Source organism: Myxine glutinosa, chromosome 2 (assembly GCF_964187855.1).
Source record: "Myxine glutinosa chromosome 2, kmMyxGlut1.1, whole genome shotgun sequence".
NCBI lineage: Eukaryota > Metazoa > Chordata > Myxini > Myxiniformes > Myxinidae > Myxine > Myxine glutinosa.
The window spans coordinates 119,788,244-119,807,811 of NC_136262.1; the positions used below are offsets into that span (position 1 = coordinate 119,788,244).

The 19,568-nt window shown below is 45.7% G+C and overlaps 1 protein-coding gene across 1 annotated transcript in view; it reads left to right on the forward strand.

Moving 5' to 3' along the window:
• UBR4 (ubiquitin protein ligase E3 component n-recognin 4) overlaps positions 1 to 11,102 on the forward strand; it is a 203,382-nt gene extending 192,280 nt beyond the window's left edge. The window contains exons 105-108 of the mRNA XM_078771567.1: positions 2,605 to 2,829; positions 3,438 to 3,531; positions 4,331 to 4,493; positions 10,641 to 11,102. Of these exons, the coding sequence (XP_078627693.1) occupies positions 2,605 to 2,829; positions 3,438 to 3,531; positions 4,331 to 4,493; positions 10,641 to 10,705 (547 nt within the window). The 3' untranslated portion in view covers positions 10,706 to 11,102. The remainder of the gene's footprint in view (positions 1 to 2,604; positions 2,830 to 3,437; positions 3,532 to 4,330; positions 4,494 to 10,640) is intronic.
• The last annotated feature ends 8,466 nt before the right edge of the window (positions 11,103 to 19,568 follow it).

Here is a 19,568-nt window from a genome sequence, read left to right on the forward strand (position 1 = left end):
TTTATTAAGTTATTAGATTTGAGTTTCAAACTGGTATTAGATTTGAGGGCTGACACGATAGCCGGCTATCCTCTCTGTCAGCATTCACTGCTGGACATCAAAAATACCATTGTGACTTTTGATGCCACTACTCTGTCGGAGGATGCCGTAGATCAGGGAAAGGATCTGGTCAGTGTGGTAACCTATCCAGGTTTTCTTTTTTAACAGGAATGTGGCTTATGGAAGAGCAGGAGGGGCAAACATTAAAGGGACACAATCATGAGAATTTTTAAAGAGATATGTGTAGAGGATGATATCCCTGACCCATTAGCACAAAAATGGAAGTAATCAGTTTGGCCTCCGTCCCTGTCATTCGGCCCTACTGAACCAATGGATCCGAAACGATAAGTATATCATCGATTACCCACGTGGATACCGGGGCAATAACTGAAACATCATCGGTTATGTGGTTTGGCAGCCATGTTGTATTTAACAAAAACCTTTAAAAAATTCCTTCTCTTGAACCGCTTAATTGGTTGTTGCAAAATTTAAAGTTATATGATCGACTAGCTATGGGGAAAGTGGTTTGAAAAATAAAACATTTTAGTGTCTGCATTTGTAACGTCCACGTTAAGCCACCCGTTGGTTGAGGTGAGGGGGGTTGGGGTGAACGATTGATGGCAGGGGGGAGAGAAGGGGGGTGTTGGGAAATGTCAATGTCTGTTTTTTTTTAAATTAAACCTGTTAGCAAAGTGACATGCAGGATTGGAATCGAAGTGAGCAATGTGTTACAACCTGCACAGAGCAACGTGTCGAACAGTTGGACCACAGTGGTGAAGTAGTAAAAAGTGAGGTGGGTAAACCTAAACTACACGCCAGTCACTTGAGGCTGTAAAGCAACCAAACCTGAAGGCTAGGCCGTAGCGGCACGTTCGCAGGCTGCTCCTGCAGGTTCCGTTGACTGTCACCGTGCTGTGGGCCAGTTAGTGCAGAACAACAACATTTATATGGAAGACCGCGCGGTGCAGGATCTCTGGCTCGCTCGTGGGAGATTGATCGGCTATCTTACGAGAATGCACATTGCCCTCTGGGAATATACCAAACGAAACCACAATGAGCCACCCACCAATAAAAGACCTGATGGCACTTCAATAACTTCATAAAATATTCCCATATGCTGGTCGAGTTATCTTGATCTGCAGACTCAATACAGACACAGTGAACCAATATAGTATTTTTTGGCAAACAGGAAGACTAATTGGTCCTTTAGCGAAGCGACAGGCCACAGGTCGGCTCTGCTCGTATTCTAGTGATATAGATATCTACTTGAGGATTAGCTATGAGCTTAGCTCACATGGGCCTGGCTTCAATTCAACAGGTAACTCTCACCTGGTAAGTGTCGGTATGGCATTCTGTTTCAGCAATTTCCGAGGCTCGTTTACCAGGTAGTCATCGCCTGTTTATCAAATATGAACGTTGACGGCTTGAAGCGGTCTTCACAAGCAACACTATATTTTGAATGAAGCTACGTTTTCATGTTGAATTTGGTTGTCCCTAGATTTCTCAACCACAAAGCACAAAGTTAAGGATCTTTTCGTGGGTCAGGGATGTAAATAACGACTTCTGAGTTCTGTGGGCAAATTTCTCAATGATTCGAACATTTAAAAACAGCTTGACACATCGGTCTTGAACGCAACAATAACTTGTGATGAAACGCAGACATACACGTCCGTAAATGAGTCGTGCCCCTGTGATGTCATGCGAATCGACAGAAGTAGCTCATTTGCATTACGGAAGTAAAAGTAGCTCGATTTTAAAACACGAATATCCGGCTTATTATTCTCCCAAAAAATATATATATATTTGTGCGAATGGGTCAGGGATATCATCCTCTAAACATATCTATTCAAAAAATATCATGGTTGTGTTCCTTTAAGGGAATGAACAGGAAGGGAGGAGAGGAGGAAATACTGAAACGAGCAAGTAAAATGGTTGTTGTTGGGAAAGGTTAACGGGGGTATTAAAGATAGTAGGTCAGGATGGAGGTTGACGTGAAGTGGTGCGCTGCCTGGTTTACGTCCTGAAGGGAAGAGTGAGACAGAACAGCCTCTGTTAGGTCGTTCCATAGATGGGACAAGCGAGGAATAAAAGAGTTCAGGTGTGCAGTCAGCCTGGATTTTGGAAGTTTAACCAGGAAGGGGTTACTGGAAAAGCACGTGCATCCTGGGGAGGGACGGAAGACAAAGCACAGGGAGCAATATTTGATAAGAAAAGGTTCGTTGTCCTGTAAAGTTTCACGACATGTCCCGGTGTGGCCTGCTGTTCTGTTGTGTGTTGGACCTTGACGATGATAACTGCAATGTTGATGTTGATGTTGATTGGATTTGTGCTTTTATTCGGTTTCGATGTTTCAACCCTTTGTAAAATAATTGGAGAGTACTGTCAACTTTAACATTTGATGAAAAAGGTATTTATTTTATTTTATTTTTTTGGTTTCTTCTGATGAACATATTTATGGGTACACCAATCAGATACCAGAATAGATTGATCATCTACGTATCTCTATTCAGTTGTCCATGTATACCTGAAGATGTCTAAATTGCCGTTGTTCCTGCTCATCCATAGTACTCGAACCACGGCGAGAGAAGACAAAGCCGTCCAGTCGTTCCTGGAGTCGGGACCAGAGTCTTGGGTTGAAAATTCCTTTGAAGTCGAGGGCCCCCTATATTATGCCGTCCTTGCTCTTCACGTCCTTCCTCCATCAGCTTGGCTCACAAACAGAATTTTTTTCCTTCGTCGGCTACTCGTGCTCGCTCATGCTCGTCACTGCTCCCCGTCAGGCTGTACCAGGTACGACTCCCACACGCGGCCTTGCTCTAACCTGTAATGTGTGTGTGACACGGGGCAATATTATCACCGTCACTATTTTCTGATCTGCTGATAGTCGTCTGGAAGGGCAACCGCCCCTTTTTTGAGTGTCCTTGTCCTTGTCGATGTCCTTGTCGATGAGCTCAAGTTCGATTCTGTGCTGGAAGTTGAATTTTTGGAAATGTACTTCACCTCTTTCCCTCCTCCTCCCCAAATTTATATTTGACGCAGGTGTGTGTGTGGCTTTTTATTTAACTGATGAGAAAACGAAGCCACCTTGATTCCATCTTATTTTTAATGATGTCCGGCCAAGTCTTAATCCGGAATGTAATCGAAGCCTTCAGCTGACGCCCTTACGAGTGATGTAATGCAGAAGTCCCTGAATTGCCGACTCTGTTTTACTTATTGTGGCCTCGCGCGGTTCCTGGGGGTGACTATTCTCGCGAGTAGAACGGTATTCGCGTTTTGTCGAGAATAATCGTGCTTTATTGGGGATGCCAATCCAACGCAGGGCCGCCATGTCCGGCCATTCTCAGTAATTATTTGGTTGTAAACTTCCTCCTTTTCCATTCCTCCACCCAATGTGACAGACTCTCAGATGCAACTCCACTGGAGTTTGGTGTCTATCGGCCGGCATTACTCTTCTGGGGAATGATCCATCTACTTTACGATGTGGTATTTCAGGTACGTGCTTGTGGATACAAAATATGCCAAACAATGTTTTTGGTGGGTATTTGCAATGTGGTTTCCTGTAATTAATGGATGGTGTGTGTAAACCTCATTGAGATGTAATGGTCTGACACCAACTACATATATGATGTAGTTGGTGTCGGACCGTCGTCTTCGCTTTTTGGCAGGGTATCGTGTATTTTGATTGTACGACAGAACCTTGTGGTACAGGTGGCACAGTTAGTGCAGACATGTGGCATAGGCAAGGCCCAAAGCTGTTTGCACACAAGGACTATTGCATACACACTTCGTGGTGTAAATTGAACGTTGGTGAAAATCTGGGACCGAACGACTCCTTTTCTCTTTCTGTTGATTGGTCGATCCAATATGACATCACTGATTACATGTTGGAGTACCTTTCATGTAACGTGAAATGAAACAGTATCTGGGCCTTGTCCAAAGCCTTTTAAAAATTTGAATGCAACGTTAAGGCTTATTGAAGAACTTTAAGACAAAACGGAATGAGCACAGTGGAAAGTGGGGAAACACCGATAGCAGGGAATGGCACTTGGAGGAAGAATGAGGGAGTTCAGGAGGTGGTGGGAATGGGGTAGAAGGACCCAGGGGGTGAACAAGCAGGCCATTTTTTAAACCTTGTTATTCTGTCCTCCTGATGCCGTTAAGGCAGAAACGCGTGGCGAAGACTGGAACTTTAAGATACTGGCTTGAACACTCTGCACCCGAGCGAAGGTAGTTAGCTTTTGGGAAACATGCTCTCACCGTACTCTCACCCCTCCCCTCAACTCTCCCACAGCGAGCTCCAGTTCGGTCCTCAGAAGGTGGCTGGCCCTTCGCACTGGCTGAGTATATAAGGTACAACGACGTCGTATTGTTGGAGGGTACAGAGAAGGCTCTCCGTGCGTTACAAGACCAGTTCATGCCGGCCGGCAGCCTGTCGGAATTCCTGGGCGCCGTTGGTAAGGCGCTCACCTTGTTCCACACGGACTGGCGTTTCTAAACGTTAAGTTTTGGTAGAGATTGCATTCTCACTACATGCTGGGCTGGAAGGAATTTATTTGAACACTCATTGTGTCAAGCAACAAAACAAAAATGTGCTGTGACATTAAAATTACATACCATTTAATGCCATGCTGCTCCTACTACTACTACTACTACTACTAGTACAACTACTACTACTACAACTACTACTAGTACAACTACTACTACTACTACTACTACCACTCGCTCAATTTTCCCGTATTTAGGGGTTGATCGGATGATGTCCGCTCTCCACTTAGTCCTATCAAAAGCATCCTCCTCCTTTAACCTCAATAACTGCTAGTTTCTCTAGGCCATAGGCAGCCATTGGAAAAGTGGCTAGAAATCGGTTTTTGTTCCGTGATCAAGGGTGGATTCTGGGTAAGAGGTTCTCCATGAGATATCGGCCCAACATGGCTCTTTGGGTGTTGAAGTTGTCCAGCACAAGCCGCTTTCTGGCATTTTGTCCATTTTCATCGACAGGGTGAGTCACAAGACTCAGGACATGGTTTTAGCTGCTTGTACAAGATTTGTTTATACCAAGTATTTATAGTTCTTTTTTTTCTTTTTTTTTTTTTTCTTCAAATAATAATAATATATTGAACTAAAATGGCAGACACCAGTCCATTTACAGTGGAAGAGAGGCTGGTAGCAGTGGTGTGGTACCACGAGAAGAGAAACACCAACAAAACGATGAAATGGGTGCAAGAAGACTTTGAGGAGCATTTTGGAAATCCAGCATCGTCAAAATGAAATCTTCATCTTTGGGGAAAAAAAAAGTCATTTCAGACTAGAAGTTTACTTGAGAGAAAACGCAGCGGACAACCAAAAAATTGTGATTTGGGAATTCTCAAAACATTAAAACATCCGTTCTCAGATCTCCAAAAAAAATCTTCTCTTTCTTTTTTTACATGGGTTAAGGCTCGTAATCGAACTGACACGTATACACATACACACACACACACACACACACACACACACACACACACACACATACACACACATACACACACATACACACGGACACGGACATACTACAGCAGCAACAACAGGCATTTTAAAGGCCATTTTCCCTGCACGAGCGGGGGTTAGCCTTATGGTCCCCATGACGATCTTCTCCATTTTGCCCTATTTTCTGCATCTCCCCTTGTTAACCCCCTTGCCCGCATTTCTTCTTCGACCATCTTTACCCAAGTCTTTTGCGGTCTTCCCCGTCCTCTACTTCTTTCTACATTCATTTCCATCACTCTTCTCAACCAGTTACTTTCATCCTTCCTCAACACATGACCAAACCATCTCAACCTGTTCCTCTTCACAGCATCAATCACAGGCTCCATTCCCATCATCTTTCGCAATTCATCATTTGTCTTCCTCTCTCTCAACCATACTCCACACATCCACCGAACCATTCGCATTTCCACCCTTTCCAGCCTTGGTTGCTGCTCTACGTTCATTACCCATGTCTCGCTCCCATAAATCATAACACTTCTGACACATGCACCATACCCTGGTGTTGGCTTAGCGGTTAGGGTGCAGGCTTGGGATCCTAGGATCCTGGGTTCGAATCCCGGTCGATCGCTAAATTAACACCAGGGGGGTTGACTCAGCCTGTCATCCTTCCGAGGTCGGCAAATTGAGTACCAGCTTGCTGGGATGAATGATCCCGGTGTGTACCCCGATTTAGAATAGGTACACCGTATCCCTGCGCATCGTAAGAGACGACTAACGGTTGGCGTCAGGAAGGGCATCCGGCCATAAAAACATTGCCTCAAACAGGGAACCATGATTGTCATGGGGCCCGCAAGGCTAACCCCCACTCGAGCGGAGAAAATGGCCTTAAAACGATCATTCATTCATTCATTCATTCACACATGCACCATACACCTTTCCCTTCAGCTTCAACGACACTCCCCTCCTCGTCAGCACGCCACTCAGTTCCCGAAACTTCTTCCATGCACATCTCACTCCAGCAACCGTTGCCGAGTCTGATCCACCTTCTCCATTCAGCATGTCTCCTAGGTAACAAAATGTTTTCACACCTTCCAGCTTCACGCCGTCTCCAAGATCCAACTCAACATTTCCTCCATCTGCAGCTCCCTCTGTGCACACCTTACATTTGAATGTAGCTGCCACACTGGTTAATGACCCTCTCAAACCACTACATTTTTGATGAACCCATTCAGCGCACAGCGCACATTGCACATTGAATGGAGTTCACTCCGACACCCTTCCTGCACACAGCACACAGCCACTTCCCAGTTCTTTCCACCTCACCACATGCTTTACCACTTGCCATCACCTTCTTTTTTCCGATATTCACCTTCAGACCTTTTGTCTCCATACATTCCGCATTTCCGCATTCCGCTCGTCATACAAGGTGTGTCTGTATGTTTGTGTGTGTGTGTGCGGTGTTTGTGCGTTCGCATGATAATGTAAAGCACCATGAGGGTAGTTTACTCTGCTTGATGGGGCTATATAAGACTCCTTTATTATTATTATTATTATTATTATTATTATTCCTTCCACTTGTTCATCTTCTCCTTCCGTCCATCCATACTTTCTGCAATCAACACCAGATCATCTGCATACAACAACTCCCACGGTAAACCCTCCTTTACGTTCTGAGCCAGCACCTCCATCACAGCTACAAATAGTAGTGGACTTCGTACCGACCCCTAATGCACTCCCACCTTCACCTCAAACTCACCACTGTTCCCGTCCTTCGTCCTTACAGCTGTGCGCACTCTTTTGTACATTGCCATCACTACTCTGATCAACCATTCCTCCACTCCTAACTTCCTCAATGCCCATGTCACTACTTCACGTGGAACCCTATCGAATGCTTTCTCCAGATCAACAAACCCAAGAAACAACTTCTTCCTCTTCTCCATGTACTTCTCCTGCAACTGCCTCACAATAAAAAGCGCGTCTGTCGTTCCTCTTCCTGGCAGACATCCAAACTGCATTTCGTCAATCTTTACTTTCTTCCTTATCCTCCTCTCCAACACCCTTTCCAATACCTTCATTCCATGCTCCAATAACTTTATCGCTCGATACGAGCCACAGTCCAGAGGGTCACCTTTCCCTTTGTATGGAGGGACGGGGGTACTCAATTCCCAATCCACTGGAATGCGGCCTTCTTTCACCACCAGATTACAGATCTCTGTCATTCTCTTCACACCCCAACTTCCTGCTGCCTTCAACACATCTCCCACAACTCCCGTCGGCCCTCCCGCTTTTCTACTCTTCATTGCTTTTATCGCTTCCTCAACTTCCTTCTCAGTTATCTTCTCTGCCGGTCCTAAAACTGGTTTACTCTCCATGTTGCCATCCCATTCATTCTCTGTATTCAACAGCATTTCCATATATCTTTTCCATCTTCCTTTAATTCCATCTGGGTCCACAACGATTTGTCCCACCTCATCCTTCCAGCAACTCACCCCCATCACATCACACCTCTCTTTCGCTATCTGCTTTGCAATCCTGAATACCGCTTTCTGACCCTCTTCCGAATCCAAGCGTTCTCCGAACATTTTCCTACATGCCTCCTGCGCCTTTGCTACCTCTTTCTTTGCAGCCTTCTTGGCTGCCTTATAACTTTCATGCTCTGCCTTTTCTGCCCCCATACCCTTTGCCTTCTGCCACTCCTTGAACTTCTTCCTCTTCTCGTCAATCTTCTTTCCAACTTTATCATCCCACCACCATGTTTCCGAGTGCCTCGGTGGTCCTTTTGTCCATCCACATACCTCACCAACGGCTCCCAACAGACTATCTTTCATTGACATCCAACCACGTTCAAGCTCAACCACATCATCCTCTACCATACTCAGCCTCTCTTATAATGCCTCCCTCACTGTCACCTCTTTCAACCTCCACACCTTCATTCTCGGTTGGTACTTCACCCTCCGAGCTCTCCTCGCACCTTTCACCCTTATGTTGCAGACAACCAAGTAGTGCTGTGAATCAGCCTCCTCCCCCAGGATCACCTTTGTGTCCCGGAGGTGGCCCCTATCTCTCCTACGCACCAGCAGGTAGTCAACGGTTGTCGTCGACCCACCTGACGTGTGTGTAACAAGCTTATTATCCTCTTTCTGGAACTGAGTATTACAAATCAACAAATCAGCAAACTCCAAAATCCTTTCACCTTCGCCATTTCTCACACCATATCCATAACCCCCATGAACTCCCTCAAAACCGTCCATACTCCTTCCCACATGTCCATTTAGGTCTCCTCCAACCACAACAACTTCCTCATCTATCACGTTTTCCATCAGCTTCTCTATTGCACACCAGAACTTGTCCTTCTCTTCATCGCTCCGACCAAACTGCGGAGCATATCCCGAGATGACGTTCACCAAGAGCTTTCCAATCATCATTTTCACCATTATCAACCTTTCACTCACTCTAGTCACACTCACCACACTGTCTACAAACTCCTCAGAAAACAGGACACCAACGCCATGCACGCCTTCCGGGCACCCTTGCCACACAAACTTGTATTTCTGCCCTTGCCTCCCATTCACCATTCTCACACCACTTCCCTTCCATCTTGTCTCCTGCACACAACATATGTCCACTCTTCTTCTGACCAATACTTCCACCACTTCTCCTGATCTCCTTGTCATTGTCCCTACATTCCATGTCCCAAACCTCAGAAACCGATCTCCATGCCGGGCATCAGACGTTTCGCCGTCATAAATGGAGTGATTTCCACCCTTGCTTCGATCGGGTTCCCCACCTTGAGTTTTGACGAGAGGGAGTGGGGTCCCCCACGGGGTACTTCGGGCTGTGCCCTGCCCATATGTTGTTGTAATTGTCATGGTTCTCTTTTTGAGGCAATGTTTTTATGGCTGGATGCCCTTCCTGACGCCAATCCTTTTCATCGCCTCTTACGACATGCAGGGATACGGTGTACCTATTCTAAACCGGGGTACACACCGGTACACACCGACATACTGACAAGACAATACTTTGGGGATGTAAAAAAAACAACTCATGTCAGAACAGTTGTACACAGAAAGACATGACAGCGTCTGTGGAGTGACTAATCCACTGGCACATCTGTAAACATTTCAACATTCCGGTCCCAGAACAATCATGGAAAAACACAAACTAAATCCAATCCTTCAAATGACCATGTTGTGCTCACGCATGACGAGATGATCCCATCAAGTGTGGACATTGCAGGTGGAGCATTGCATCCGGACATAGTGCTCAAACACAAAATGGAAAAGACAACGTTGTTGATTGAGGTTTTAGTTCCCAATGATTTTGGACTAAATGCTTCAGAAACCAAGAAAATACCAGAAATACCAGGATCTGAAAAATGAGGTCAAGAGGGCTTGGAAATTGAAGAAAGCTGAAATTGCACCAGTGATAGTCGGAGCAACAGGGATGATCAGGAAAAACCCTGACTGAGCATTCCGGGGAATATCACGACAAACAATCTGCAGGTGGAGGCTGTCAGAGGTTCAGGGAGGATTCTAAAACTAGCCCTTGGAACAAAGCTGTGAGAATGAAGTTTCATAATCTGGTTCATGAATAATTATCCTTTACCAAATATGGAGGTGGAGATTTTGAGTTCTGGGGGAACTTCCTCCCACCTCCAAAAACCTGCATATGGAGATAACAACCATTGAGACAACCACTTAACAACCACTGAGCTTGGGGGGGAAGTGTCGTTCCTTTCATACCCCCTCGTCCTATTTGCCCTCTTTGGTCAATTACAGAGATGTTCTGCAGAGTTGTATTCGTATTTGTTGTATTCTTCATCGGATGTTTTTTATTCATCGTTACGTTGCACAATGAAAGGAACCTTCACATGAAACCATATAGACCAACTTTTTGTCAGATGCAGATCATTGTCCCCACATCAGCTGTACCAACTCTCAAAACTACCTCCACTCCCTTCTTTTCCCTACATGCCACGGGCCGATGAACAAGATCTGACATTACATGGGTTATGTGTATTTTTATCATTGTACTTCCTGTTTTGAAAATTATCGCCCTCTCCTCTCCCACCCGAGTGCTGTTTTAATCAAACTCATTAACTCATTATTTAAACTCATTAAATGTTTTCTTTTCAGGTTTAAATGAAGAAATTGCCAATGCTGACAGCTTCCTCCAAGACCTCCTCGCCTCGGTGCCTTAGCCACCATTCTTCCGCTGCTCTGCTTCTCCGCCCCTTGTGAAAATATTCCATTCGTGTCTCGATTATCCCTCCCTTTACCATGGTCCCTTTAAATAAAAATCCACATCACTTATTCTTCATCAACAATTCCCCTACAAGATCTCAAATGTAGCAGCTAGATTTGTCTTCAGGCCACTTGTCGCTCAGAATGGCGGTCCACGTAATACACACCCTGCTGGTCACGAGCGCACGTCCATCGTGCTGTTGCTGCTTCTAAAATAAAGTTTTGGTTACGTGTGTTGTGTATTTTGGCCAAACTCTGTGCTGCTCCATCAGGGCTGTGTTTTGTGTTATTTGGATTCAGGTCCAGTACAATAACCTTGCACCCTGTCATGACAGTAAAGCTCATTTCCCTTGACGATGAAAACATAATTGTGTCAGCACACACTGCACATACACCACACCCTTTGCCAGCTGGACAGACATCTGCACTAAAGTGGTCCAAGCCAAAAGCACCTGATCTAGTCCTCCTGCACCCGCTCTAGCCCTCCTGCACCCGCTCTAGCCCTCCTGCACCCGCTCTAGCCCTCCTGCACCCGCTCTAGCCCTCCTGCACCCGCTCTAGCCCTCCTGCACCCGCTATTGCCCTCCTGCATCTGCTATTGCCCTCCTGCATCTGCTATTGCCCTCCTGCACCCGCTCTAGCCCTCCTGCACCTGCTATTGTGCTCCTGCACCCACACTCACCCTTGCGCGCCTGTTCTCACCCTCATGCACCCGCTCTAGCCCTCCCGCACCCACACCCACCCTTGCATGCCTGCTCTCACCCGCTCTCGCCCTTCCACTGGCAAATTCATTTCTAACCAACGGGTGTACAGGCAGGTTCATTTAAACACTGGACTTTTTCTTTATTTTTAAACAAACAAACCCTTTATTTTCCACCATAGTGTGTGAGTGTGCGTGTATATATAAGGTGTTACAATTTCTAAAATTAAATGAATAAATAAAAATTCCACTATTTCATTATCGGGTATCATGTGTAGATTAGTGACAAAAAGTATCGATTTAATCCATTTTAACTTGAGGATGTAACCACAAAATGGGAAAAAATTCAAGTGGTCTCAATACTCTCAAGCCACTGTATATGCCTGTTCGTTTTTGTTATGCATGTATGGACCATCAACAGACTGCTTTACACCCATTGGTTGGACAGCTGGCCTGACTCCGCCCACAATTGTAACCTGAAAAAAAAAATCATAAATTGTACGTCCACCATTTTGGTGTTATGATCGCCTAAGACTTATTCTGAAGTGTCATTCAAAATCCCCCTGCTCTCCCGACAAGTTTTCCATTCATCAAACGAATCATCAAATAACAAAAGGTTGGAGTGGATATGTGTCATGGGACTTGTGAAGATGACAGGATGTATAGGCCTCAGGCTTGAGAGCTCTGGTGCCGGCCTATCCGCCAGTGATATTGGAACTATCCGAGCAATATAAGCATCAGAGGTATAAATCAGAGGCCTCGTCGAGAGTGCAAAGTCTTTACGAGACTGATGACGTCACAAATGGACAGATTGTGCTGGCTTGGTATGACGGACTCAACCTGAGTTGATCAGTGTGCTTCCGTTGAAATCTACCATCAGACAATTTGACTACCAATACTCAATAATCACCCAGACGACCACTTCTCACCTGGGCCGGCATTGACAAGCAACACAGGATGTCAGGATCACGATTTAGTTTAGACGTTCGGTCTTCATGATGCTTCTGCTGGAATTATTTCGCTTCGACCTTGATAACAGTATCTGGGTGCACAATTTATGGAATGATTTGAGGATTTCCTTAAATTTCCCCTTCAGGACGTCCTTAATTTGAGGATGGATGCATAAACTAAATATAACTTAAAACCTTCCTTGAAGTCAGGGAGAGGACGTCACATCTCACGCAGAGGACGTCATAGACTGATGTATCAATACTTAAACAATTGTTATGATTGTACATGGTGAAACACTGAGTGCTGCTAAACACTGAGTGGTGCTACAGTGACTCGGATAACATTTTAACTTCCATGACATCCACAAAATTTTACTTTTGAGTTTCTCACTCTTATTTCACTTTTATATTTTCACACTTTCACCATTTTCATAAAGATTCCAAATATTTACTGCACAAATTACACATTTACAACAACAAAAATTAAAAAGGCATCAAGTAGAAAGCATACCTCCGCCAGGTTGAACGATTTATGTTTTGTATCCACTCCTACGTCAGATCTGGATTCAGACCTAAACCAAAATCGAATCACTTGTTCTTGTCACAAAAGCAACTCGTCCCCCAATAGTCCAGTCAATACACAACAAGACCCACCACTAATTGCAACAGAAATGAAACCACATGTATCTGTCGAAGTTAAATCAACCTTGTAACCAAAAGTCTTGTAAAGTCTTTGGAGTGGAACATGGAGAATTTCGTGGATGAAAGTTGTCGATTTTAACTCATTTTCCATTAAATTGCCGAATTTTCAGATTGGCATAACTCAGCCAATTTTCAAGATAAACCAACAAAATCAACACATTTCCCGAGGTTTTCAGGGGCAATCTTTCATATGGAAGTACTAAAAGTAGTGTTGGATGATTCCTTATGCCATATATGGGGGTACCTCCACCCCAAACCTGTTGCTTCACTACTCAGAATTACAAATGTGCATAACTTCTCAACCATTCATCATACGCTCAAAAACATGGTGTCTTTACCAATGTTTCTGGAGTCACCTTTCATTTGGAAACATTTTAAAATACTTTGTCTTCTCATGCCCACATTCAGGGTACCCTACCGCCCCCCCCCCCCCCCCCCCCAAACTTTGACCAGCATCCCAGAATTACAATATGGCATAGCTTCTCATTATTTCATCATAATGCACCCAACCTAGTGTTTTTACCAATGTTTTTAGCATCAGTCCTTTCAATAGAAACCGTATGAAGGTCCCCTAAAGTGGCCATGAGTAGCATTTTGGGGGGGGGGTAACCAAAAGTACACTAACCACGAGTCAACACTAAAGCTCATTGAACCTCAGAAAAGTACTGCTCGAAAAGTCACATTTCACTGCCACTGTCGTCATCATCCAAGTCATTAGTCGACGTGTTTTGACAAATGCCTCTGCATCCAGAACAAGCAGACGAACATTCCAGTCCCTGTCGGCGGCACCCATACCGTAATGACCCACAGCCAGTCTTGCAGGTGCATCTCACAAGCTCCAGAAGTGATTGAGGGGCAGGGCCAAAGTCCGAGTTCACTGGTTTCAATCTTCCTTCAGAAAGCTTCCAATTCCAATCTTCAGCCTGCAAAGCATTCCCCTGCCATTGGTAGACCTGATGGAACACTGTGAGGCTATGGTACTTCGTTGCTGCAGACGTTGGGAGCAACATGGGGTGGAATGTCTTTTTCTGGTGGTGACTAGCTCCTGGAAGCGGTGATATCTCATGGTATCAAGGTGGTCAGTCTGCTTCCCTTTCTGCACGATGGTCATGGCCTTCTCACCAGCTGCAATGACCTGGTCCGTCGACGACTTCACACTTCTGAATACTTCAGCTTTTTCACGGAATGTCTCATTCTCTTTTACAAGTTTCAATCCATCTGCTTTTCCGATCCCAAATAACCTGGATGTGGTATCACACCCAAGGAAGGCAGGTACGAAAAGGATATTCCAACAGATTTGCTCCCCAAGTTTGTTCCTTATCGAATTAACTCCCAAACACCTGTGCGTTGCTCCTTTCTTTGGTTAGGGTCGGAAGTAGATATGCTGGTTTTCATCAACAAGATGAATCGTGAGAACAACTGGGACGTCAGACATCGAAAGACTAGTTGCGTAAATGTCCTTGGGTTGGACAACTCGGTTTCTTGGAGGGGACAGTGTGGTGTCAGTTGTTGAAATGGAAGTTGATGTCACTATTGACAAGATTACCTGCAGCTTCAATCAATCTCAACTCCTCAGTCTCTGCGTCACTATCCTTGGGCTGTTGTTAAAAGTCTCTTCGAATAGCTGAGGTTGTGCGTCTGTCACTATATTTTGAATACCGTTTATTTCTGTCACTATTATTTTGTCTCCAAAATGACCAAGAAGTTTCTCTTTCATGTGCGTGAAACCATCGGGCTCCAGATTGGAACCTTCCAGGAACTCGTTCATTTTTTGAATGAGATCAGTAATTGTCATCTGCTCATCATTTTCTTCTAGGAATACAGTGACCTTTTGAAAAGCCTCTGGCCTCACCGAGTCCTCCGGCCGCCCCGCTCTCTGTCTTTTTGAGGAATCGTAATCATTCAACTGAGACTGAGGTACATTGTTACCTGTTCTAAAGTTCACACTACATGCTTGGTGACGCACAGCTTCGGCTGCGTCAAGATCTTGGGCAAACATAACTCTGCCTTTTACTTTTTCTGACCATTCATCACGTCGCTCATCACAAGCTTTTAGTAATGCGGTGTCAAAGTCTAAAGTCCTAACAGGAATGAATTCAAGTTGTTTCTTCTTTCCGTGGTATTTATCAGTAGTTCCACAAAACAAGCAATTGTCCTTGTATGAGAACGATTCCTTCGAACAGAGGATGCGCATTGAGTCTGTTACACGTTTCCATTTGAAACTTTGTATTGCAGTCGGATTACATTTTGCTTTTCTGCATTCTTTGTGAATAACATCACCAGCTCTCACAACGATGTTGGATTCCAGTTCTGTACTTGCTTTAGAAATGCCTTCGCAGCCTTTGGTAGCCAGTGTGACTGTTGGTCCATCAGCTAACGGCTTGCTACAGAATACACAGGTCTCCATGTTTGCACTGCAAGAAAAAATGGGGAGCGTCAGCGAAGGTAAAACATTGATTTGAAAAACACAAAACAATATCAAGCTTCATGTTTTACTCATTCTTTCCTGTCCGCCAATTGCACTTAGAGTGAATTATTGTGTGAAATTGGTCGTGGTACTTTCTGTTTTCAATTCTTACATCCACATGTTAATTCAACGTGAACGAACCTCAGTTAAAATGATGAATTCTCCCTGCCACTGATTCTTCAAACAAAGAAGAATGCTTCAAGGGCAATTTTCATTCCTCACTATTTTCTGTATAAGAGAGATGACTGTCTGTCTGTGTCGCCATTTTTCTCAGAGATGGCTGAACGGATCTTCGTCAAACTTTCAGAGGTTCATCAGTGAGTGCCTGGGGGTGTTTTCGGCCCAAAATATATATATATATTGAAAAAAAAATCGTTTTATTGGAGTTTAAAAAAATAATCGCTCGATAGTGCCTAAATCGCTTGATCGTGCCTAAGCTTTTAAAATTGATGACAGTTATATAGAAGTACACATTCACATAACGAAATACAAAACAATCACCAGACATTAATTTGAACACAAATAAATCAAACAATTCCGGAAGTGTTCGAAGTTGGTAGTATGGCTTCTTCTTCTTCCTGTTGGCATCACACTTAACTCAGAAACGTGATGAACGTCACATTCACCAGCATATATTCAACTAAAGGGTGATGAACCCCCTTCCTCTCCTGTGTCTCCCCCTGCCCCCCTTCCCCCATCCTCCTCCCCACCCTTCCTCTCCCTACCCCCCCCCCCCCCACCCCAACCTTCCCCCGCCCAGCAACGCCGGGTACTTCTGCGAGTTTTATATAAGAAAACAATTATAAAAGCTGTGTTTATCATTCTTTGAGACCCTTACCTTGTGTAGATTGTCCACGTCGTAACTGCATTCTTGCTAGTCGGTGAAATTGTTTAAAATTAGACAATCATTAGGCTATCTTTTCGAATTAGTTGATCACTTCAAAGGAAGGTGCTGCCATCTATTAAAAAGGTATCCTGGGGAGCATCAAACTTTTCTCACTTCATCTAAAATTGAAACCTAATACTTTGGACAGGCCCATGAAGGGGTCAGGCATTGTTAGGGGCAGGGTACCCCCAAATATGGCATAAGGAACTCCTACATCACTTTAAAAACGTCTTCATGTGGAAGGCAGACCCTGAAAACACAGGTATAGGCACCAGAGGTATGTTGAATGCCTCACTACAGACAGAGCAATGGCTATTTTTGTACTTCGATTTTTTCATACATCGTGATTACATCATGATCCCATCTTCACGCTTAAAAAAAAATACTGTTCCACTCCAAAAACTTTACAAGACTTTTGATATATCATTTGTGGTACCAAACGAAACAAATTCCAACACGTTTCGTTTCTGTTGTTCGTGGTGGGGTTTGTGAAAATTTCGCTAACTTGACTGGACTACAAGTTTCAGCCGAATCCGTCCACAACCTTTTGAGATATCGTGCTCACAGACAGACAGAGATGGACAGAGAGGTCAACAGAGATAGACAGACATAGATACAGAGAGAGAGATCAATAGAGATGGACAGATGTAGATACAAACTCCCTCACTCTTCAATCCCACTCCACCCTCCAGGTCTTTAAAACAGCTGTTCACCACCATCTCTTATCTTCCCCCATCCAAAACCTTGATCTTTTCTACCCCCGCTAATTTCACCCCAATTCCACTTTTTTGAAATACCAACTTCTGTCTTGGAAGTCCTGGCAGTGTCCATATGTTTTATACTTCTCCCACCCCCCCCCCCCCTTCCCACGCCTCCTCCCCCCAAGCCCGCTCCCTCCCACACATCTCCCTGCTCTTAAATGTTGTGTGCTCTCAAGTATTTGTGTGCTTCCCCTTCTCTTGTCTTCCGCTCCCTCTTTTTATATATTTTGTTTGTCTGGTTGATTTGTTTGTGAAATAAATGTCAGCTCTTTCACGAGCCTCGATTCAGTATACAAAAAAAAACAAAAAAAAAAACAGATCGACAGACATAGATACAGAGAGAGAGAGATCAACACAGATGGACAGACATAGATACAGACAAAGAGATCAACAGATGGATACAGACAGAGAGATCAACAGAGATGGACAGACGTAGATACAGAGAGATCGACAGACATAGATACAAAGAGAGAGATCAACAGAGATGGACAGACGTAGATACAGACAGACAGCTAGATCAATATAAATAGACAGCCATATATATGTACAGACAGAGAGATCAACAGAGATAGACAGCCATATATATATATACAGACAGAGAGATCAACAGAGAAAGACAGACAGAGATAGACAGCCATATATATATATATATACAGACAGAGATCAACAGAGATGGATAGCTGTAGATACAGACAGAGAGATCAATAGAGATGGACAGCTATAGATTCAGACAGAAAACAACCTGCATCCACCTTCGATGGCGGAGGTAATCAATATCACCTGTTTTACCTGTCTTGTGTCGTCTTGTAATTTTATTTTCAGGTGTGTTCAAGGAGTTCCAATTAGCATGACGAACTCTTCACGTCAAAACATAATATTGTTGCTAATATCGACGAGAAGAACATCGTTTGAAAAGCGTAACATTGCTCCTTTAGCGGTTGCCGAAGACGATAAGAAGAGGCCATTTCGTTGGGTACAAAAGGTAGTTTATTGTACAGAAATCTCCAGCAACTGCTCGCGAACGGAAGTCGTAACGGCTTATATAAAACAAGCACCCTCTTCGGAGGGCGTGGCTCCAACAGCCGCGCGTGCGTCACGACGACACAACCAAAGTACCAAACGCCCGTGTGCGTGGGTTAGAACGAACCCATCGTAATGGTAACCGTCACATGCGGATAAGTGAATAAGGTAACCGCGACATGTGCATAAGGTAACCACTACATGCGCCCCCCCAGAAGGCACGCCACGGGCGTGTACGTAGTTCGCGGGTGGAACCAAGCCGGGCCGCGGGTGCTGAGCAGCGGTAGCAGTTGGAGTTGCAGCAGTAGGAAATGCGGGAGCGGCGAGCAGCGGTGCGCGCGAAGACAACGAGGCTCCAGTGCGCGCGAAGGTAACAAAGCAGCCGTGCGTGCGCAAGAGATGAGCAGCATCAGCCTCGGGATCCGCCGTAGGAGCAGTAGTAGGAGTGGCGAGCAGCAGTACTCGGCCTGTGTGCGCGGAGGCGACGAAGTAGCAGTACTCGGCCTGTGTGCGCGGAGGCGACGAAGTAGCAGTACTCGGCCTGTGTGCGCGGAGGCGACGAAGCAGCAGTACTCGGCCTGTGTGCGCGGAGGCGACGAAGTAGCAGTACTCGGCCTGTGTGCGCAAAGGCGACGAAGTAGCAGTACTCGGCCTGTGTGCGCGAAGGCGACGAAGTAGCAGTACTCGGCCTGTGTGCGCGAAGGCGACGGGCAGCGGTACTCGGCCTGTGTGCGCGAAGGCGACGGGCAGCGGTGCTCGGCCTGTGTGCGCGGAGACGACGAAGTAGCAGTACTCGGCCTGTGTGCGCGAAGGCGACGAAGTAGCAGTACTCGGCCTGTGTGCGCAGTGGCGACGAGCAGCGGTGCTCGGCCTGTGTGCGCGGAGGCGACGAAGTAGCAGTACTCGGCCTGTGTGTGCGAAGGCGACGGGCAGCAGTACTCGGCCTGTGTGCGCGGAGACGACGAGCAGCGGTGCTCGGCCTGTGTGCGCGAAGGCGACGAAGTAGCAGTACTCGGCCTGTGTGCGCGAAGGCGACGGGCAGCAGTACTCGGCCTGTGTGCGTGGAGGCGATGAGCAGCAGTACTCGGCCTGTGTGCGCGAAGGCGACGAAGTAGCAGAACTCGGCCTGTGTGCGCGGAGGCGACGAGCAGCAGTACTCGGCCTGTGTGCGCGGAGGCGACGAGCAGCAGTACTCGGCCTGTGTGCGCGAAGGCGACGAAGTAGCCGTGCTCGGCCTGTGTGCGCAAAGGCGACGAAGTAGCCGTGCCCGGCCTGTGTGCGCGGAGGCGACGAAGTAGCAGTACTCGGCCTGTGTGCGCGAAGGCGACGAAGTA